This window comes from Schistocerca piceifrons, chromosome 8, assembly GCF_021461385.2.
Source record: "Schistocerca piceifrons isolate TAMUIC-IGC-003096 chromosome 8, iqSchPice1.1, whole genome shotgun sequence".
NCBI classification, from domain to species: Eukaryota; Metazoa; Arthropoda; class Insecta; order Orthoptera; family Acrididae; genus Schistocerca; species Schistocerca piceifrons.
In genome coordinates this window covers 338,885,617-338,907,343 of record NC_060145.1, presented here as the reverse complement: position 1 = coordinate 338,907,343, position 21,727 = coordinate 338,885,617, and the positions used below count along the sequence as shown (strand labels likewise).

General features: G+C 41.0%; 1 protein-coding gene across 2 annotated transcripts; it reads right to left on the bottom strand.

Annotated features, from left to right (window-relative positions):
- Window positions 1-4,588: 4,588 nt before the first annotated feature.
- Window positions 4,589-21,060, bottom strand: LOC124712538. 2 transcript variants are annotated; one of them, XM_047242848.1, is made up of 7 exons: window positions 21,010-21,060; window positions 17,881-17,980; window positions 17,701-17,788; window positions 12,679-12,802; window positions 8,142-8,207; window positions 6,342-6,371; window positions 4,589-4,934 (listed from the first exon to the last, which is right to left on the bottom strand). In XM_047242848.1, exons 1-7 carry the CDS (start codon window positions 21,034-21,036, stop codon window positions 4,707-4,709), a joined length of 663 nt encoding a protein of 220 aa, XP_047098804.1. In that variant the 5' UTR covers window positions 21,037-21,060; the 3' UTR covers window positions 4,589-4,706. The 2 variants fall into 2 exon arrangements, with proteins under 2 accessions (XP_047098804.1, XP_047098805.1); XM_047242849.1 differs by lacking the exon at window positions 12,679-12,802 and adding an exon at window positions 10,797-10,914.
- Between the last annotated feature and the right edge of the window lie 667 nt (window positions 21,061-21,727).

Genomic DNA, 21,727 nt, shown 5'->3' with positions numbered 1-21,727 from the left:
TATGTCAAAAAACACGAACATTTTTTATGACATAAACATTTCGGGGGGCAATATAGCGTCCCCAGTGCCATATTACGAAAAGACCATATTTATAAAGAAGACATTCATAATTTGTAAGAGATTTTTTTTTTCTCATGTAGCCTTAAAATAATAATTTCTCTGTGTAGGTTTAGATTGCAAAGAAATAATTTATGACAGAATGATCTAAAGAGAAGCCCAGTTACACTCTTTTGTTAATTTTTTAGTCGACCTTACTTCTTCGCTTGTCTTGAATGTGTCTAGAGGGACATCTTGCGTGTGCTGACGAATGTAAGCATATTTGTATGAGTTAAGCATATAATATACTGATTTAAATTTATTGTGCACTTTTAATTTGTAAGAGGTGATCCCGATTTCATGTCCGCCTTCCTTGAATTAACCTGCATTCAAGTAATTTACAGCTCAACAATCGCAGCGGCCGATGCAGCCAACGACGCCATTACGTGGCGATATTAACTTATGAAAAATTAGCGGAAGCGGAAAACTCGCCCGCTATTAGCATATATTAATTTTTCTCCACAGCCGCACGAAGTTGCAGAAATACTTAGCTTTAAGATTCTTATTTTCAGTAGCATAGCCGAGACCCAGAGCCAGGACTCTGACTACAATACAATGGTTAACGGAGGTAAGAAAATACTCTCGCGCGTGTGTGGGCCGCAATTGTAATTAATAACTAAAGATCTTTTGCTTTAACGTCAACTGACTAGCCGAGGAAATTTATATGAAAAGTTTATTACATTTTTCAACTTAAATATCATTTTTATTAAGGCCCACCACGCAAGTCGGCAACAATCAAAAAATAATAATAACAATAATAATATATACATTAAATTACGACGGCCGACGGACGCGAGAGTTTCTACTACATTTATTTAAATCTTTTAATTCTACAAAAGTATACTTTTCCTTACCATCAACTGTAATTTTTGCACAAGTAAAATCTTGAAGTAAATTTAAATCCAAACATTCTATTTGGTATCCTTCATTTAACAAACTATTTAATTTTTCTCTCATATCTTGATAATGCATTTTATTCTTGAATATTGGATCTTTAATTTAAGAATTGCTGTCTAAACCTTTTATTAATACAGGCATTTAGTAGGTTCTAAATAAATTTAATTAGATTGAATGAAAAAACTAATAATTGCTAAGATTCTGCACCTTGGGAAACATATATCTCTAAATTCTTCTTCCAGCCAATAATTGGAACAATAACTATCTGGATTATTTTCGAATTTAAAAATATATGTCTTTTCCTCAATAATTTTCTATTTTTATCTTGGAAATAATTAGTTTTAATCCTTCTACTATATCTTATATTTGTTTACAGTTTTAATTTTTAAATTTCCTTATATTTGACCCATTTTTATGTTTTCGATTATTTCTAGATCTTCTTCTTTTTACAACAAACTCTCTTTGCTTTCGAAAATCGTTATTTTTTTAAGTAAATTAATTTAGAAAATGGGTCTCTATTAAATGTGGAAAGACAATTTTTTTTCAAAAATGGCCCTTTTTCATGATAGTAATAAGTTCCAATTTTTGTCTAAGGTTACTATATGGAATATAAATAAATCCATCTTCTCTAAGAGTATTTTTATTTTCCTTAAGTTTTATAAATTTGTTGTTCTTAGGACCTTTCACAATGTAAACAGATTTTTCGCCATTTTTTTCACCTCATACACCTACATATGTAAACTTTTTTTTATCGTTTACCGCAAAAGTACAAATTTTATAGATTCCAGCTGTAGGAAAATCTGTCCATTGTCATTTAAAATAATTTTTTATTTCTTCTTGTTTCTCTTGTTTTTTGTTCCTTCTCTAAACTATTTTTGTATTTGTCTTTAAAAGACATAGTACTACCCAAATATTCTTGTTTTCTTTCTTGTACACATAGATGAAAAAAATTAAGGGAGTTAGACATAAATGTTTTATATAATGTTACTGGATGCGAATATTTATATACCAGATATGGGAAAAAATTTTTATTGTACTTAATAATGAGTTTAAGATTACGTTGCCAGATAGATATTCCAAATTAATTACTGAAATGGATTTTCAATTAATTAAAAATGAAGAGATGAAAATGAAACAAAAGGGAATGAAGAAACTTAAAAATAGAAATAATGAAATTCATAACACTGAATTCACTCTGTGAAATCTTTTTTTAATTTTATTTTTTCCTAATAAATCTTATAAACTTTAAATGGACAAAACCAAACAGTGATTGCATATAGAAAAAGAATATTAGTGAATTTTATAAAGATAAATATCAAAAAGATGGAATTCGCTGGATTTGTAAAGAATGTGTGTTGAGACATTAGAAAATTAAACTTATATGTGACTGTGGTAAAACTGTAAATAAGCCATATCTCAAAAAACATTTACAAACAGTAGATTGTAAAAGTCTTATGGTTGGGAAAATTGTAGGTAAAGAATAGACTTCTTTCAATCACTATAATTCTTTCATTTATTTTCATACATTCACCTTTGATAAAGAAATATTGATTTTTGTCTTTCGTTCAACTTTTGTAAAAAATATTATGTTTTATTTTCTTAAGTTCACCTTTTATAAAAAAAATATTAAATTTTATTTTCTTATATTCACCTTTTGTATGAAAAAATAATTATTTTTGCAAATTGGAGAACATGATACTAAAGACATTCATTTCTATTAATTTTTCGAAGTACTTTAAATGAAATTGAGTTTGACTTGAAGAGTGGATTATAGTATTCATTTTCTAGTGAAAAGAATGAGCAAAACAAGTGATTTTTAGTAGAAAATGAAAAGTGAGCTAGAACCTACTAAATGGATTTAGTTTTGGAGGTTACCATGTTCAAACAGAAAAACAGATACACATGACGGTTTTACGGTTTCATTATTAGTATGTAGATAAGAATGGACCCAAAACTGAACCCTTTGAGTCTCCCTTTGTGATTTCTTCAATCAGGAAAATTTTATTTCTTTCTATCATTGCTTGAATCATGTAATGCAATTCAAAGTTGTAGGCTGTTAATATAGTATTTCCATAAAACACAAGATTTTCTCAGATATTAAAACGATCGATGCAATGAAATGAGCTTAAAGGTAACAAAAATACTAACAGATGATTTTTATTATTTTTTGGTTGTATTATTTGGCGAATGACTGTATAAATAGTATTCTCAGTCAAGTAACCCTACTGTAGTCCAAACTGTGATGTGCTAAGTAAATTGTTTCTACTCATATTGAAATACATCACTTTTTAGAATATTTGGGAAGGAGATGTCAGTAAGGAAATTAAGTTTTTAAGTCTGTATTGTCACCTTTCACATAAAGAGATTTGACAATGCCACACTTAATCTGTCTAGAATAATTCCCTGTGCCAGGGATGCGTTACGCATATCACATTACTTATTGGGTCAGAACCGATCTTCATAATTCTGTTTGAAACTCATTTCATTTTGAGAAACATTATAATTTTTTTAATTTCGGTGAAGGATGTTCGTAATAGGCCTATTGGTTTATGGTTTTGTGGAATGAAGTTTTTAATATTTTCTCTTGATTCTTCAAATGAACCATTTGATTCTCTTTTCAGTACTATACAGGTTGAATGTTAGTAAACACGACAATTGCAGGGATGGATTCCTGATTGAAAATGGAGAAAAAAGGTTCTATGAACATGTGTCCGGAAATGCATCGTTGCCACGGTAGATGGCGCTGACGAGGGACAGTTTCTCTATCGTCGTGTGCTCAGTGTGTATTGCATGTTGTGTGGTTGACACAGCTTAATGTAAACAGCAGAAGGGTCTGGTATTCATGTCGGGAACAAGCCGAGATGGTGTTCGTGTACGACCAAGCAGATGGAAATGGCCGCAAGGCAACATGGCTTTACCAAAATAAGTATCCTCACACAAGATTTGAAGCTCATTTTGGGTGTTTGTGTGATCATGAGTTCTTTCAGACAGACGAACGTGCAGGAAGGCGGCAGACTGTGTGTACACCATATTTGGATTGGTGCGTATGACCCTAGTTGTTTTTGCACCCTAAAACAAAACAAATAAACCGGATTTGGTGGACCGGGTTGTACAGGATACTGAGACAGACCCTAGTACAAGTTTCAGGCAAGTCGCCTGCCAACATAGTACAAGCCATAGTACGTTTTTTTTATTCTGCGTGACAATGCATGCATCCTGCGGAGGCCACTTTGAACATCTGTTGTGACGTGGATCCGATGCAACTCTGTGCTGTGTTCCAGGACGGTCTGTTGTCGTTGTATGCACACCGTCCATTTCTGGACGCATTTTCAGAAGACCTGCTTTCCTCCATTTGCAGTTAAGAATCCGTTCCTGCAGTTTGTAGATTTCATTAACGTTCAGCCAGTAGTTAGAAAGTAGTTGTTAAAAATATTCGCAACAGGAATACAGCAGATGTTGAAAGTTACGTGGATCTATAAGATAAGAAATGAGGAGGTTCTCCGTGGACTCGTCAGGGAAAGGAGTATGTGGGAAACACTGAGTGAGGACAGGAAGAGTGTTGAGACATCAGTGATGATTAATAATAATAGAGAGGTAGTGTAAATCTGAAATTTTATTAACAAAATACAACAAAATAAGAAAATTAACAAAAAAAACGGTAAAAAAGTATAAAAAGTGTGTGTCTGTCGTCTCGTGCAGTCAGTGCAGCTAGCTCAGTTGACGGGCGTCAATGTGAACTGCTGGCCAGACGCCTCGTCGACGACGCGCCCGGTGGCCACGTCCAGCACCAGGCGAGGTTCGCCTGCGCTCTTCTTGACGCGGGCCTCGGAGACGGAGGGGGCGGCGGGGGCGGCAGCGGCGTCGGACTGCCTCTTGGCTGTCACCTTGTGGTGGGCGCCGGGCGCCGCCTTGTACTCGGGGACGGGCTCGCTGTAGCCACCCTGCCGCAACACCAAACAGCAGGTCGTGAGCCCACCGGCAGCTTTCAGCTTGCTCTTCTATTTGTATCTAAACACGTTATCAGACTTTCTTCTGCCATCAACAATGTCTTTATCTCAAAGTGTTCACTTTTCCTTGAGCGGTACAAGAGGGGTGTGTGGGTCAAAGAGGGCAATGCAGTTGCAGCTTACAATAACTCTCTACAAGTTACATTAACTTATCGATGTGTATAGATAAAGCCAACTTTGGCAAAGTCTGTGTTTCATCGAAGCACTCCTCTGGTGGCCGCTCGAACGCCTTGGGTGTGTCAGATGGCCCGCACTGCGGACAATGGTGTTGGTAACGGAAACTGTCATTATTGTTGCGCATATGACGAAAGGATTTCAGCCTACCTCTCGTTTGACAGAAGGCTGAAAACGTTGCGTTTCCTCGCGATACTAACTTGCAGCAACTAAATATTCATTCTAGTTGTTTCAAAAATAACACATGACGCGATGATGCGGAACCGTGTATATTTCGCAGGCCATCTCTTTTATTCGAGTTAAAGGTAAAGTGAATCTAAAGCCACAATTTGACTGAATTACAGTTGCAGGTTTGTGCTTAAGTCGTGATCGCGGAATCTGTACTTAAAGAACGGCCAACTAGGAACTCAATGTGTGTTCAACCCTTACCGATGACCTTACTCGGATGTTCTTTCTTTAGAATACCTGGCGTCATCTCTTTCCGTCTGATTTTTCGATGATTTTGAACTTCTATTCAAAACTAGTTTTGTGCGGTTTCTACCTCAGCGACTTGTGGTCACAAACTCTGTTGCTTCAGCTATTTGTCGCTAATAGTTATATTGAAGTCTGCAAATCGCGCCCCATTGGTTTTGCTATTCTTTTTCATTTCACAGCATTGGATGACAGATGAAGAATGTCACATGTTGAGAGTTTTAACGATGCAACAGGAGACCAAGATGTGTTGGGGCCGGCCGAAGTGGCCGTGCGGTTAAAGGCGCTACAGTCTGGAACCGCAAGACCGCTACGGTCGCAGGTTCGAATCCTGCCTCGGGCATGCATGTTTGTGATGTCCTTAGGTTAGTTAGGTTTAACTAGTTCTAAGTTCTAGGGGACTAATGACCTCAGCAGTTGAGTCCCATAGTGCTCAGAGCCATTTTTGATGTGTTGGGATTGACAAAACATTAATAATGACGAACGTATAGATCTCAACCTGTGCGGCGCCACTTCATACCTGCCATTATTTCCTCGGTCACCAAACTTTCTAAGATACTCATGTAGTTTGCTACCGGAGGTACTCAAGTAGTGTGCTATGCAGTGGCCGATTCGTAGTACGGAGTTATACCACACAGTTTAGTCGATTTAATACACCTTAGAATAGCAAAATAGAAGCAAATAAACAGTACTTACATCACCGCCGTCATCACCGCCATCCTCGTGCTGGAAAAGGAGGAAAAGAGATTGTAAGTCTTAGAAGTTTTAGTACTGAAATCAAAGATATGAAGAAGTGAGAAATATGAATAATGGCTGTGAGAAAAAAAAAACACACATATTTCATGCTAGTTAATTCAACAATAGGTTAGATAAATAGGGAAATAATTTCATTCACTGTCAGGTCTAACGTCTAGTCCACGGTGATATTAAACACACAATATAATTCAACCAAAAAAGAGCATTCACCACTGAAAAAGAATCTCTTTTGTATAAAGTTGTTCAGTCTGTAAATCATATGCAGCCAGTAAACAATTTATCTTGACGATACCCATGTCTATAATGGGCTGGCTTGCATTTCAGTCTCGAACGTATGTTCCACAAACTGCACTTCAGCAGAAATATTCTTGTTAGCATATTCCGTTGTTCGACTTAAGCAAAAAAACTAACGAAACATGGTGCAGTCTGGCTGCTGTACGACTTGTATAACGCCGTCGTCTGTCATATCACTGCACAGGGGGTCTTCGGAATTTGTAGTTTCACAGTGTGGGCTGATTCATGGAGAGGATGTCCGACATCCAAGTACAAGGGAACTCCCGGACACAGTATGGAAGGGAAACACCGTCTCGATCATCTATTCGGGCATGGTATATGTCATTTATGGCAACTAGTAGTATTCTACATAAAAAGTAGCTGGGTCGTCCATCTGTTTCAGACGCCAACGCGTAAAAGGAGTACAGATATTTGCAAGAAATCCGACAAAATCAGTATGTTGACACCAGAGAAATGCCACGATCAACAGTGCAGAAAATCTTGCGTAGATGACTACATCTTTATATCTACATGGTGCTGCTTGTTTGTCAAACAGACAGACAATGTGAACAGTTTGCCATGGATATTCCAGCAAAGGTTGACACAAACAATGACTTTTTGGAACGGATTTGTTTCCCTGATGATGCAATGAGTCAATGTATTCGGCAAACTGGACCAATATAACTTTCATATATGGGTATCAGAGTGTCCTTACGTTACGGGTGAAATGGAAAGAGGCAGTTCCTACGTCAAAATGTGGTGCAAGATTGGTCCATTCTTTTCCAAAGAATCCACTGTCAACAGTGATGATAAGTTGTACATGTTACAAGGGTTTGTTGTGTCACAATTGGAACATCTGCAACCTTACGTCATATATCATCAAGATGGGCCGCTATCTTACTGTTCTTGAAAAGTCCATCAGTTTCCAGATGAAAAGTTTCCGGATGGGGAGGCTAGACGAGATTGTCCGAGTCAGTGCTCCGTACGATCATCTTAGCTCAGTCCTCTTCATATGAAGTTTCGTATAGGATCAGGTGTACCGTACCTAGGAGGCAGACCTACTGGGCGCGAAGACGTGCATTCGCAATACTTCTGAGCATACCGCCGGGGAATTCCTAGAGAGTGCATGGAGAGAAATTAAACACCGGCTAGACGTTGACCCTGTTACCAGGGGAGACCACATTGACGTGTATGAATGAGGAAACAAAACGGTAGAGTTAACTTCTCACATGTTAAAAAGGAGTTGCTATTATCTAGTAAAGTTTTAAAGTTCTTGAAATATAAAGCTTTAAAGATAATTTATGAACACTCATTATAACTGCACCTAAAGTCATTGCGGGGTCTTCCATACACAGTAATTACATGGTAGGTTTGTCAGCTCTGCCACTGCGACCAGAATAGTTGTAGAGACCAATGACTAGATTTAATTTCGTTTTATGAGCGTACATGCTGAGTGGGGGTACTCACGTGTCCAGCGTGGTTGTAGTCCCAGTAGTGCTCTCCGTAGCCTCCATGCTTGTCTCCCCAGCGAGCCTGCAAAAGTGACGTCACACCCTGCGTTAGCAACGAGTTCCAGACACATCTGCTAGAATGCATCTCTAACAGTGATATAAAAGTGTTCAGTACAATATTCACGAACTGTTTGTTATGAATATCATCCGACACAACTTAAGATAATATTAATCTGTATTTTTTTATTAATATTTCTGCCATGTCATGTCTGCCCTCCAGAGAAGTGCAGTGCCGTGCTGTTAATGTAACTTGCAAGCTAGGCGTGAGCCAGCGCTGTTGTTTTCAGCAGCCGTAGACATGCTCAAGAGCAGCCGCCACGGGTGAAGGTGGGACCATGCAGTGCCAAATTTGTGTGAGGTGTAGCAGTCTTCAGCATTCCAAGAGTTATATACTCATAAGGTAAAACGCGTCTTCTCGTATTCGTTTCTCCCCCATTCGTACACGTTAGTGGAAGGTATGCAGTTCGTGCAGGGCAGTTCAAAATGAATATAACGATTACAAACAGATGTACCTACTTCATGCATAACGACACGTAAACAAGAATTACAGAGTACTTAAAGGAAACTTCAAAATTTCGATTGTTGCGCAAGAGCAGTGAATTGGAAGCCGGGGGACCGCGCGGTGATGCATAAATGAAAAGTTCTGTGTCATTGGCACAACCCGCGCAGAAGACATCCTGCTAATTGTTTCAACAAACATTTATCTGGACATAATTAATGGCTGATGCCTCAGCTTGATTCGGATTCAACGAGTCATGTCTTTCGGAGAGTTGGAGCACCTCACATTTGGACATGGAGATTGGCACATTGCTAAATCAGCATCTTCCAACCCCGTCCGATTGGTCGTTCTGAACAGGACAACGCTATTGACCACCTAAATCTCGAAGCCTGACTATCGATTTGATTTTATGAGATTGTGTGGAAGATCTTATGCATATGCCTGCTTAGCCTCCTTCAAAATACTCATTTCTAACTTGTTCACGTCGGTGTCTCCACGTACGCTTCAGAATCTATGACGTGATATGTAATACCGCTTAGATATCGTCCGTGTGACCAAGAGGAGTCTTATAGGAAACCTATGCCTTATGTTTGAAAAAATCCTCTGTAATTTTTATCGATTTATCGTCATGCTATAGTAGTTTGTAATCACTATATTCATTCTGAATTGTCTGCATATTAGGAACACATGTTTTAGTTTCAAGTTAGCCGTGTGTAAAGAAATAAGCTGCTATAAAAGAAAGTGTATGGGGAAAAGAACATTCAGGCTTATAGGGACAAAGTTCGGTAGACTACTCCTGTCAGGAAAAGAACAAAACTCAGCCACATCTGGAAATGCAATTTTTCTATTTCAGGGGTTAATGTTGTTTTTCTTACTGGTATCTCCTTGCTTTGGTTATGCAGAGAATTTAATAGAAACTCCAAGTAAGTGGTGCATCAGTGTGGTCTAAAAACAGGACCTGTATTATATAATTCTCATTAAAACTGGTACTGCCTCTATCACCTGCAATATATGTGTGAACTGTACCCTCTAATAATGATTGCCTCGACAAATCCCATTTTCTCATTACACTTCTTCACTGATGAAGTGATCTTTGGTAGGGATGCCATCATCAACGAATACAACGATGTATGTTCTGCAACAAATGATCATGAATAAACTGAGCATCAGCAGTAGCAACGGCAGTGTCAATGTTTTGACAGATATTATTGTAAAGTGCTTGCGTGAACTAGTGGTTCTCCCAAAAGAAATTAACGAACAGAAGTATTCAAAGTTCTTGGGGAACATTGTTCTTTTTCTAGCGTAGGATGTGCACCTGGTGTTGCGACAGGTGGTGTTACTTTCGAATTGTTTGTAGACAATACGTTAGCTATATATCCGCCTTGGAAGGGTGTAGATGTGTGAACAAGGTACTCTGTGACGCTGTCTGGAGGCAGTTGGAATACCGGAACCAGTCAGGCAAACGACTTCCCGAAGAAGTACAAGGCACGGAAGGCATTCCAATTAAAGTTGATAGCGCTATCGTTGGAGAGGCCTGCAATAAAATTTTGTGATGTGATTGGACCATTACAGACTAACGTGTCATTTACGGACAAAATGTGGTATAAGTCGTTTTGTCCCTTGTCCAGTCAGGAGAATGCACAGAAGTTTGTCCCTGTAGTTTATATTCAAACGGTATTCTCTCTTCTAGAAATGTCGGACCGCAGTCTTGATTTGTCACAGGTGTTGGGTGAAGTGAAAGGAGAAACAGATAAAATGTGTTAGAGCAATGTTGGTGAGGAAAACTGGTTGAATTAATAGTAACTACACATATCAATTCTATGCTGAGAAACGTAATAATGGCTGTATGAGAACGCTTGATATTCTGGAAAGTGATACAGAAACCACGCAATGCTTTGAGATTAGGCTCAAGTAGCGATTTGCAAATGCCAGGCTCCCTCTCTCACGATCTCGTCTCAGATGCCCTTGCACCATCGTGGTGCTGCAATGTATAAGCAAATCGTGTAACCGTCCTCATAAGAAACAAACGTCAAGATCGTTTCGACCTCGAGCGTGGTGGCATCTTCAGAGGAGACGTGAGGGAGGCAGCCCGGCGGTGCGCCTGCGCCTTACTTTGGTCTTGAAGTGTCCGGCGTGCGGCAGAGCCTTCTCGTAGCGCTCCTGGAAGTGGTGCTCGTTTCCTCGGCGGTAACCGAATTCGTAGTGGTCGTGCTCCGGGTTATGCTGGTACCTGCGCGACAGCGGACAAAGCCGTTACCCCAGCAAGCACAAGCTCTCACACACACAGACAGAAATGGTCAGTCGGTGCAAATGCAGGAAAGTCACGTGCGCGCGGGGCTGTCATACGTCCTGGTGTGACAGTGGAAGAAGTCAAGCGGGCCGCGCTGGCCGAGGTCACGCGGAGCCAGCGTTCAGCAAGCTAAGCCGTTGAGTAGCTGACGAGTCAGTGCAGAGGCAGGAAACGTAAGCAGGTGTCCTCAGAGTGATAGCAGAAGACGCTCGCTTTAGTCTAAAACTAAAGCACTCGAGTGTTGGAAAAAGTGGTCAATGAAAAGGAGAGCAATGCGTCGCGTCGTGCAGCCGTTGAGGTAGTATCGCTGGCCAAGCTGAAGACAGTGGCTGGCAGGATGCTTGGGGACCGCATCCACAAATAGCGGAAACCGACAAAAGTATGCCGTAAGCTGGGCAAAAGACTCGTGTCCTCATGCTCAGCTGGAGGCAGCGCTCAAAATCTGTGAAAAATATGAAGCAAAAGAAGTCTGGAGTAGAGCCGAAGCTAGCGAAATGGCTGAAGGAATACGTGAGCATTTCCACTCAGAGCGATTGTCCAGCGTAATCTGTATTGGGAACTGCTGGAAAGGAAGGAAGGGCGCTGGGTAACAACTGGGGCACCAGTGTTGTTGAATAACAGAAGCGTAGGTTGTCGGCCCTGAGCCTGTTGAAGGAGCCATCCCCGGTAGTCACCTAAAATAATTTAGAGAAACCACTCACTCCTTTGATGTGAAGCCTCTCAACATCCATGTGTGGAGCCGTTCTGACGATACCTAACTGGTCCATCACTTGCCAGCTCCCGCTATAACCCTTCAGGTAAGACATCCGCTAATTGTGTCGGATGGGGGTTGCACGTATTCTGATTTTTAAAACAGTGGCCCAACAGCGATTATAATATAAGAGCATGAATATTCGATTCGTAACCACTCAAGTTTAGTAATATGACTCCAATGTACACTACAATCATGTCAGACTTTCCTGATGTAGTCCACCGTCAGGTTTCGGTACTGGACAACTTAATCCCATTGGAAAGGCTGGAGATTTCATAAATTAACTGTGTACTCCCCACACAGTCGTATTGAATCTTAAGTGTCAACCAACCTTGGATATGAAGGTATATTTCCAGAGAACCTGTGTATTCTAATTTATAGTGGTTTTATTATGCCTTTAGTTTCGTGCCAGGTGAATGTCCTAATGCATTGAGTAAATTTTTTCGCAAAGGTCGCTACGTGTACGACTGTTAGTATGAAAGACAGAGATAGGGAAGGAAGTAAGAATGTCCTTACAGTCTGCCGTTACATTCGGCAGTTAAATTCTGCATTAATACTTCAGCATGCAAACTTTTCCTACCACCAGTTCTTTTATAAGAGAGAAAGGAACAAACCCAGTCAACCGTTGTTCATGCTCCCTAAACCGCACAACTGAAATGTATCGCGAAAGAGTGTTCCCCATTTGCTTCAGACATTTGGTTGTGAATGATTTGTTTCACTAAGCTCGCTACCGTGAGATATTCTGATCGAGAAACCGGGGGAAGGAAAGGGAGACAGTGTCACCGTTCTCAAGCTGTTTCGGCAGTGCGAAAACCAGCTCCGAAAGCAAAGAAGTCTGTACCGAGCGAGCGCTCAGACTGAATCCTGCGGGAACAGAGAGAAAGAGAAGAAAGGCAGCACCGGAAGGAGTGGCCGGAAGCAGATGAGAGATAAGAGGAGTTTTCGGTGAGGACCTGTCCCTGGTGCCTGTGGTTCTGGAAGTCCCTGCGCTCGAAGCGCTGCTCCCAGCGTTCGGGGTCCTCGCACACGTGGCCGTACTCCATCTGCAGGGGCCCGTACAGCAGCATGTAGAAGTCCCTGCGGCACACCACAACACACACCATTCTCTCTCAGCTCTCACTGCATCAGCCATTCTCGCCGTCCGCCAGTTGCGTGCACTTCAGACTCGTGCGCGGTGCAAGTGTGTGCCAGCTCAGCCCGTGGCTCGCAGCCTGACCCGTGCAGTACAATAGGCCAGCCCAGCTGGCTCGGTTACTGCGCAGCTGGGCGCAAACCACCAGACCGACCCAGCCGAGCTGACGCACCTCGCTAGCCTGTTGCTTTGCCAGTATGCGCGCAGAAAAAAAAATGGCTACACGTCGGACCAACCTGTCGCCTCTACTGCTCTATGTTCTGAGTCCATTTGTAGAAGCCCTGAATTTATCTTCTATTACTGTTACATCGACCAACTATGCAGGAAGGGTTCGAAATGGTTTTAATGCACATTCCAGTTATCATGTTTCACTCTAACACCAATATATCGATATTTTTTACCTCCAGTCAGTTACAGTATATAGACACAAGAAGGGTGTTGTTATTGTGTTCTCCAGTTCGAAAGCCCTCTGCAGTATTCTATCCTGTGCAAGCCTCTCCATCTCTGATTAACTACTGCAAACTACATGCATTTGAGCCTGCTTACTGAAGTCAGTCTTGGTTCTCCTACTACATTTTTTACTCTCCACACTTCACTCTATTATCAAATTGACAGTTCCTTGATGTCTCAGGATGTGTCCCATCAGTTACTCTGTTCTTTTAGTCACGTTCATTCCCCCCCCCCCCCCCCCGCCCCCTCCCAATTCTACAGAGTATCTCCGCATTATCTGGCTGATCTACCCATTAGCATTATCTTTCAAAATCTTCTATTCTTTTCGTATCTAAACTGTTTATCATTTACATTTGACTTAACTACCTTCAGAAAACAATTCCTAGCATATAAATTTATATCCGATGTTAACAAATTTCTAATATTCAGGAACATCCTCTCTATTTCTGCCATCATCAGTTATTTTCGTGCTTAGGTAGCAAAACCTCATCTACTATTTCTAGTGTCTCATTCCCTTCTCTAATTCCCTCGTACTGCCTGACCAAATTCGACTACATTACGCTACCTTCGTTTCATTTTTGCTGTTTATCCTACGTCCTCTTTTCAAGATACTATCCATTCCGTTCAGCTGATCTTCCAAGTCCCTGATCAAATTACAATGTCATCAGCAAATCTCAAAATTTTATTTCATCTTCCAGAACTGTAATTTCCTTTTCCAAATTTCTCCCAGTTTCCTTCATCGCTTGCTCAGTTTACAGATTGAATAACATTGGGGATAGGTTACGACCCTATCGAACTCCCTTCTTAATTACTGATTCCCTTTTGTGTCCTTTGACTCTTATAATTCAGTGTCGTTGCTATACAAGATGCAGATGACCTTTCGTGGGCTGTGTTTTATCCCTGCCATCTTCAAAACTGCAAAGGGTGAAGGAGAACGTATGTGCCCACAATAACACTCATAGAGTACTTTTCCTTTTGACTGATGCTGTTTATTATACTTGTTAATTTTCAAACAGTTCAAACCAATTAAACAACCGTATGTTCACGTATTTAATGGAACTACATACTTGTAACCTGGAATCACGTATAGTCACAATGTATGAATGTAATGACACAAAGTAGCAATTACGTAGTACACGTCAGATGATCATATTTAATCCCCGTTCGCTTTAGGAAGTTGCAGACACGACGCAAGGCGTGCTGCAGCACAGGCAACAGGTTGGAGCACTGCATCTGTAAGCAAAGGGCCTGTCTCCGTTGCATGGCAGCCTGGCTTGTTGCAATAGCCCGATACTGGTATCGCAGTTGGTAGCACTCGGTTGCTTTGGTGGGCCTTGCGCTCTAGCCCGTGGCCCCTACATGCCAGAAGGCGAAAAGCGGCCTACACTGCGCACGACTCTAACGCTGATTCAAAAATTCAGTCATACCATCTGTGGTAAGCTGCACTTTGAATAAAAGTAAATTAAGTGTAGGGGAGATGTAGAGGTACACCAGGCTAACTTAGTCCAGTCATTTCGACCAGTGTTGAGCAGCCAGCAGCCTACTCTTAGACTTGCGCAATAACATTGGATAAAAAGCGGCGCTATCCATCACACCTGAAAAAGTCAAAAAACACACAAAAATTGAAAATGGAAAACAAGGTAATTTCAATCCCACTAAAATCCCTCTGAGCAAGTTATATCCTAAAATATGCCAGTGTACTGACATGTATTGCACTTGGCCTTCATTAGCTTGATACCGTACAATAACTGTAGTTTATTTGCAAGCGAAGTTTTCAGTCGTTAGCTCTGTGAGCTAGGACATGAGCTGGAGCAAATGGACTGCATAAACAAGGGTTGGAAGAAAGCCTCTGTGAGAAATATTCGTAATACTAACTTCTACCCCTCCTCCCTCCCAATCTCACAAACCCTGCTTCGTGAATGGAACGGCGCAAAATCCAATAAGAATATCGAGAAAATTACATATACAGTAACACATGATATAAGAAGAATATGAAACATAAGTTTTCCTTCTGGTAGGAGCCTTACATAAATTTCTACAAAGCCTAGGCCAAGAAGCATCCATGGTGTCGATTTTTAATTTTTATCCGCTTTAGTGGCAATTATTTAGTCCGTAAATATATTATCTTTGTATATTCTTTCTTGTATGCAGTTTCTTCTTAAATTTTTAGAGGGCTATTGAAACTAGTTTAGCCATTAAAGTATTTATATGAACGTGTTCGCACTGTTGCTCCCCGCCAGTAACATGGCAGACATCAACACGAAACGTAAGTGGCTGAGAGGCGCTATGTTGAAAAGCAGCAGCTCTCAGCTGTAGAGAGGGAGTGGAGATTAGACCAGAAGAGAGATACAGAAAAATAAAAACGAACTTTCTTCAAACCGATTTTAGTTTATATTTCACACTGAATACCCAGGAAATATTCTTGTTCTGAAGAAAAACCGTCAGATATGCTTAATTATGTAATCACTGGAATTCCTGTAATTAGAACTGAGAAACAGATCGCTGAATTCCCTAGGCTACTTGGAGCTTCTCTGCCTCAAAACTAGAACAAATTACGCTCCAAAACATTTCTGTTGTTTAACTATATTTCAGAGGTTGAAACTTTTTAGTGTTTACCGCAACTTGGATAACACAAGACACATATCGGAAAAACATTTATGACTTCTTTGGTAAGACATTGCAGGGAACAGACGATTTACATAAAAAACAAATTGTTTCAAAGTAACGTTTCCCTAGTGTTTTACTGACATTAAAGAGTGTTGTTTTAAGGTATTGTTAATTAGATCCTGCGATTAGACTTGAGTGACAGGTGACCATGAACATATTCTTTCGTTGCATTAACGGGACTCCGTTACGTAATTTTACCGAATCGGGTAAGGAGAAATAGTGTAAAAATTTTCAGAGATAATAGTTGCATTTTAGTGAAATGCAGATTTTGAATTTTAATTAAACATGAAGTATGGGAAGGTAGCTTATGAACTGTGAAACGATGTTAACAATTTGTAACACGAAATCACGGATTCCATTATTACTGTTTTCGTCTCATGCTACGACGTTAACAATCATAACTAAGTACAGACATGCAGAAATTGCTCTCATTGCAGGTCGTGTTAGTTTTTACACCTTCACTGTCCTCTGAAAAGTATTGTTAACGACTAAACTGAATTGGTGCACGCTTACAATTTACCTGCTTCTCATGTCTTTTAGTATCAAATATAAATTCTGATCTGACATACAAAGTAATTCTTTAGCTGACAACGTTCTGCTTTAATTACCGTATAATCAAGAAAACTTTAGAACGTCCCACAATATACCAGCGGCACACAGTGTGTCATTTGGCGGTTATACTACGATTTTGTGCCTTTTCAATGCACGTTAAATATCCTACCTATAGGATGATGTTTCACTTAAAGCAGCGGATTCTTCGTAGCAGTCCAAATTTATGTAATACTCACTGAATTTGCGTTATTCATTTTCTGGATGATTGCAAGTGAGACGATGTTTTATAACACTGAGAGTATATGCGTTTCTACGAAAGTTACTTGGCCCGTTTTACAGTATCGGTAATCTGTTAAAATAAGGTTTCTAAAAGATTTGCAACCAAATAACTCCGCTTATGGTCGAGTGGTTAGCTTAGCAGCGTCTATCCTTGAAGTCTCGGGCTCGATTCCCAGATGAGTTGGACATTTTCTCCGCTCGGACATGGGGTATTGTGCTGTCCCTATCACCATTCATCAACATCGACACGCATAAAATTGAACGACTAGCACTTGTCGGCCTAACTGCCACAGGCTGGATTTCCTAGCCAATACTTCAATCTGATTACGTCATTGCATCTAATAAGTGTTGTTATTTCTAAAACAAGAGAGACCTCAGAGCCATGAAATCAGTGAAATGACAATCCGACGACACGGAGTGCACGGTATAGGGTGTCCCGTCTAGTACTAATATAGATAAGATGCGAATGCAGTAACAGTTCACTGTATTAGTTTCGTCAGGAAGAATTTCTTATCGTGTTTTTTTCAGATTTTCTCGGCGTGACTGATTAATGATGTGCATTTCGGTGTACAGTTCTTGGTTTCATTACTTTTATAAACAATATTTTGACAACTGACTCATTTCCTCCGAGCTTGTTGATTAGCACCCAGTCAGCGAGTACGCATAGCAACACAGATCGGAGCGTCTGGGTCAGTCGTCAAAATATGTTGCATATATGGAACAGAAAACTCGACATTCACTTCCGTCCCTTCCCCCCCCCCTCTCCCCCCCTCTCCCTCTCCTCTCCCCCCCCCCCCCCTCCAAAAGGGAACCATTATAAATTAATATTGTTCATGGATGGAATTATGTATATCTTGTTATGAGGAGTGTGTCTGAAACAGTGGTGCCAACTTACTGGAAGTATTTGCCGTGTCCGCCGACGCCGCCCCCGCCGAAGCCGGTCTCTGCGGCGTTGTGGTCGTTCTCGGAGTCCACCACTGCGGCTGCAATCACAGAAACAGGGGGCGTCAGGGGGGCACTGGGAGCAGCACGTGGGGAGCTGTAAGTCGGGGCTTGGCTTGCAGACGGCGCTCACCTTTGGTGTGGATCTGCTTGGCCACCCGCTTGCCGGCTCCCTCCTCCATCTTGGCGAGCACGCACGGCACAACGGCTGCGCAGCACAACACCAGCGCCACCTGTACACCGACAACTCTGTACACTCGTCCACTGTACCACATCTCATACTGTACTCATGTAAGGAATTACACAGAAATTCCAACGCTAGAAACTGTAGCGAAATGAGGGAAGATATGCAGGGGGCTGAGCTTGGTGTAGGGACTGGAAATTGACTCTTAACGTAAATATAACATTTTGCACGTAAACATGGAGAAAGACGCGTTACTGAACGATTGCACGAGTGCAGAAAAATCACTAGAATCAGTCACATCCATAAAAATATCCAGCATTATGCGTATATAGAGATTCAAACTGGAAAAAGTACATGAAACTAATCGCAGACATTCGTTGAAAGAATCCTCAGTAAATGTAGTCCACTCACAAATGAGGCAGCTTACAAAACCCTCGTTCGACCAAGAGTTCAATACTTCTATATAGGATTGACGGAAGAAACAGAAAGATCCAAAGAAGAGCAGCGCGTTTCGTTACAGGTTCATATAGTAAGCGCGAAGGCGTCGCGTAGACGCTCAACCAACTCCAGCGGCAGACGGTGTAACAGAGGAGTTCCGCATCACGCTATGGTTTAATGTTAAAATTCTGAGACAAGCATACGTTTCCATAAAAGTCGACCAATATATTACTTTCTCCTACGTGTATCTCCTGAAAAGCTCATGAACCACACAGTGTCCAGCTCACACGGTGTCTTATCAGTAATCGTTCTTCCCGCGAAGCTTTCAGTAATGGAACAGGAAATGGGGGTTATGACAGTGCCACACACAGCACTCTCCGCCATACACAAAGCACTCTCCGCCATACACCATAAGGTGGCTTGTGGAGTATAGATACATCTAATAAGAAGTGCAGCTTAGGTCATACTGCAAAGCTTGTCACTGTTGTGCTCAATAACATCGACCTTGTTGTCAACTGACCTGTTATTAATTACTTCGTCACACCTACCTGTAGAGTAAACGGTAAGCTTTTGAAAAGAACAATAAAGGCAGTAGAGGTAAATGCTTCCTAAAGGGCTGAACAGATGTATCAGTCATAGTATATCATGAATACGCTACGACCTGGTCTTATTGTTAATGATGTTGCTCACTGGCTGTCTCGACAATTCGTACAGAGGGAAAGTATCAGTGTCAACTTTCGATGGAGTGCAGAACTTCTTGACTAACGCAGGTACAGTCGCTAGGTACAGAAGTAATATCCGGCGTTGGTGGTGGTTAGTGTTTAACGTCCCGTCGACAACGAGGTCATTAGAGACGGAGCGCAAGCTCGGGTTAGGGAAGGATTGGGAAGGAAATCGGCCGTGCCCTTTCAAAGGAACCATCCCGGCATTTGCCTGAAGCGATTTAGGGAAATCAGGGAAAACCTAAATCAGGATGGCCGGAGACGGGATTGAACCGTCGTCCTCCCGAATATCCAGCGTTCCCCAAGGAAATGTTATAGGCCCTCTCTCGTTCCTGATCTATATTAACGACATAGGAGACAATCTCAGTAGCCATCTTAAATTGTTTGCAGATGATGCTGTCATTTACCGTCTTGTAAAGACATCGGATGATCAAAACGACTTGCCAAATGACGTAGATATCTTCATGGTGTGAAAAGTGGCAACTGACCCTGAATAAAGAAAAATGTGAGGTTATTCACATGAATCAGCTAAATTTCGATTACACGATAAGTCACACAAATCTGAAGGCTGAAAATTCAGCTAAATACTTAGGGATTCCAATTACAAATAACCTAAATTGGAAGGATCGCATAGATAATATTGTGGGTAGAGCAAACCAAAGACTGCGATTCATTGGCAGAACACTTAGAAGGTGCAACAGGTCTACTCAAGAGACTGCTTACACCACGCTTGTCCGCCTGATTCTGGAGTATTGCTGTGCGGTGTGGGACCCACATCAGGTGAGTCTGAAGGATGACATCGAAAAAGTACAAAGAAGGTCAGTTCGTTTTGTATTATGGCGGAATACGGGAAATAGTGTCACAGACATGATACGTGAATTGGAGTGGCAATCATTAAAACAAAGGCGTTTGCCGTTGCGACGGGATCTTGTCATGAAATTTCAATCACCAGTTTTCTCCTCCGATTGCGAAAACATTCTATTGGCACCCACCTACATAGGGAGAAATGATCATCACGATAAAATAAGAGAAATCAGGGCTCCCACAGAAAAATTTAAGTGCTCGTTTTCCCTGCGTGCCGTTCGACAGTGGAAACGTAGAGGGACAGCTTGAAGGTGGTTCATTGAACCCTCTGCCAGGCACATTATTGTGAATAGTAGAGTAATCACTTAGATGTAGATGTAGACGCTCTTAATCGAAATAAGTACGGAACTAATATAGAAATAACTTGAACTACATTTACGGGTGGCTGGAGGCACCGAATCCGCCATAATTTTTTCTACACCATTAGCCCTGAATGAGCATACATCAAACTGATATAATCAGAAGAGATTTTTTTGACACAGCAACAAACCTAGCATGTTTGCTACGTTTGACTTTATTTCACTTTGGAAATGCCAAAGGAGCCACCTGACACTTTGAGTCACATTTTGCCTCCAGGTTAGCATAAAGAACACAGCTGCCTTTAAGCGATCTAAATTGGTTTAACACCTATGAATTTGCGTCAAAAATTGTATTATCTTACACTATAAGACCGGTCAAATATTTTTAGGAATTCTTCTAAAATTTACGGAATATATGCGCACACATATTTAGGCCTGATGAGAAATATGTAGCTGAATAGAACCTGCGCATGAAATCGAAATTAGTACCACACATTGCAGGTGTGAAACTTAGCGAATCGCCCTGAGGCGAATAATGTAGTATGCCTCTATGCCAATAACTGGCTTTTCTTACGTTTTGAGTTCAGAAAAATTATTTGCGCAATTTACTAAATCTGACGGGATTATATTACGGATATTTCGGTTCGATGAGAAATGTGAAGCAGTTGAAAATAATTCGCGGTATGAGATCAAGATCAATTTCAAATATTTGCAGATGTGGGACTCGGTGAACGGAGCTGTGGCGAGCGGTTTACCTGCATGGTCCTCCGGAGAACGCTCATGTTGACCACAGTGGGGCGGGCAGAGCACTGGATGGCCTGCCAGCAGCGCCCGGAGGCTTTTATACGGCGCCTCGCCGCGCAAGAACGCCGATGCCGCGCTCCAGTGGAGGCGGCCGGCAAAAAGTTCGGGGCCGTAGCAGCAGCAGCAGTAGTACAGCCAGGCCGGGACAGGACGCGGACCAGGTTTACCGGTACGTCGTACACATCGATGTTTTAAAAACACGTGATGGACAATATCGACGCATCGATTTCGGTGTGTGCGATGCATCGACTTTGAGTACTTACTTCCTATATTTTGGTCTCTTAACTCAGATCTTTGTACGTAATTAATTACGTCACGATCGTATATATATATATATATATATATATATATATATATATATATATATATATATTTATACATAAAGATAACTAATGAGAAATTAAGATAACTAATGAGGAATGTCTGAATATTGTTTTGTTTGATGAAGACATCGTTATTATTCAAAAGAATGAAGATGATCAAAATCAATATACCAGCTCAACGAAATGTGCAAGAGTTCAACTTTAAAATTTCAAGTAATAAAACGAAAATAATAGTATTTCGAGGAAACTATCCAGCCAAATCAAAACTTGTTTTGGATGATTCAGTTTTAGAACAAGTGTCTCAAATCTCTTATTCAGGGCCGGCCGAAGTGGCCTTGCGGTTAAA

Bases quoted from the DNA above. Each gene is read 5' to 3' on its own strand.
- LOC124712538 (XM_047242848.1), bottom strand. From the start codon at position 21,036: ATGAGCGTTCTCCGGAGGACCATGCAG. The intron at 17,789-17,880 runs GTGAGCGCCGTC...CTGTGATTGCAG, and splicing joins CAAGCAGATCCACACCAAAG to CCGCAGTGGTGGACTCCGAG. The intron at 8,208-12,678 runs GTCCTCACCGAA...TCACTTTTGCAG, and splicing joins ACCACAGGCACCAGGGACAG to GCTCGCTGGGGAGACAAGCA.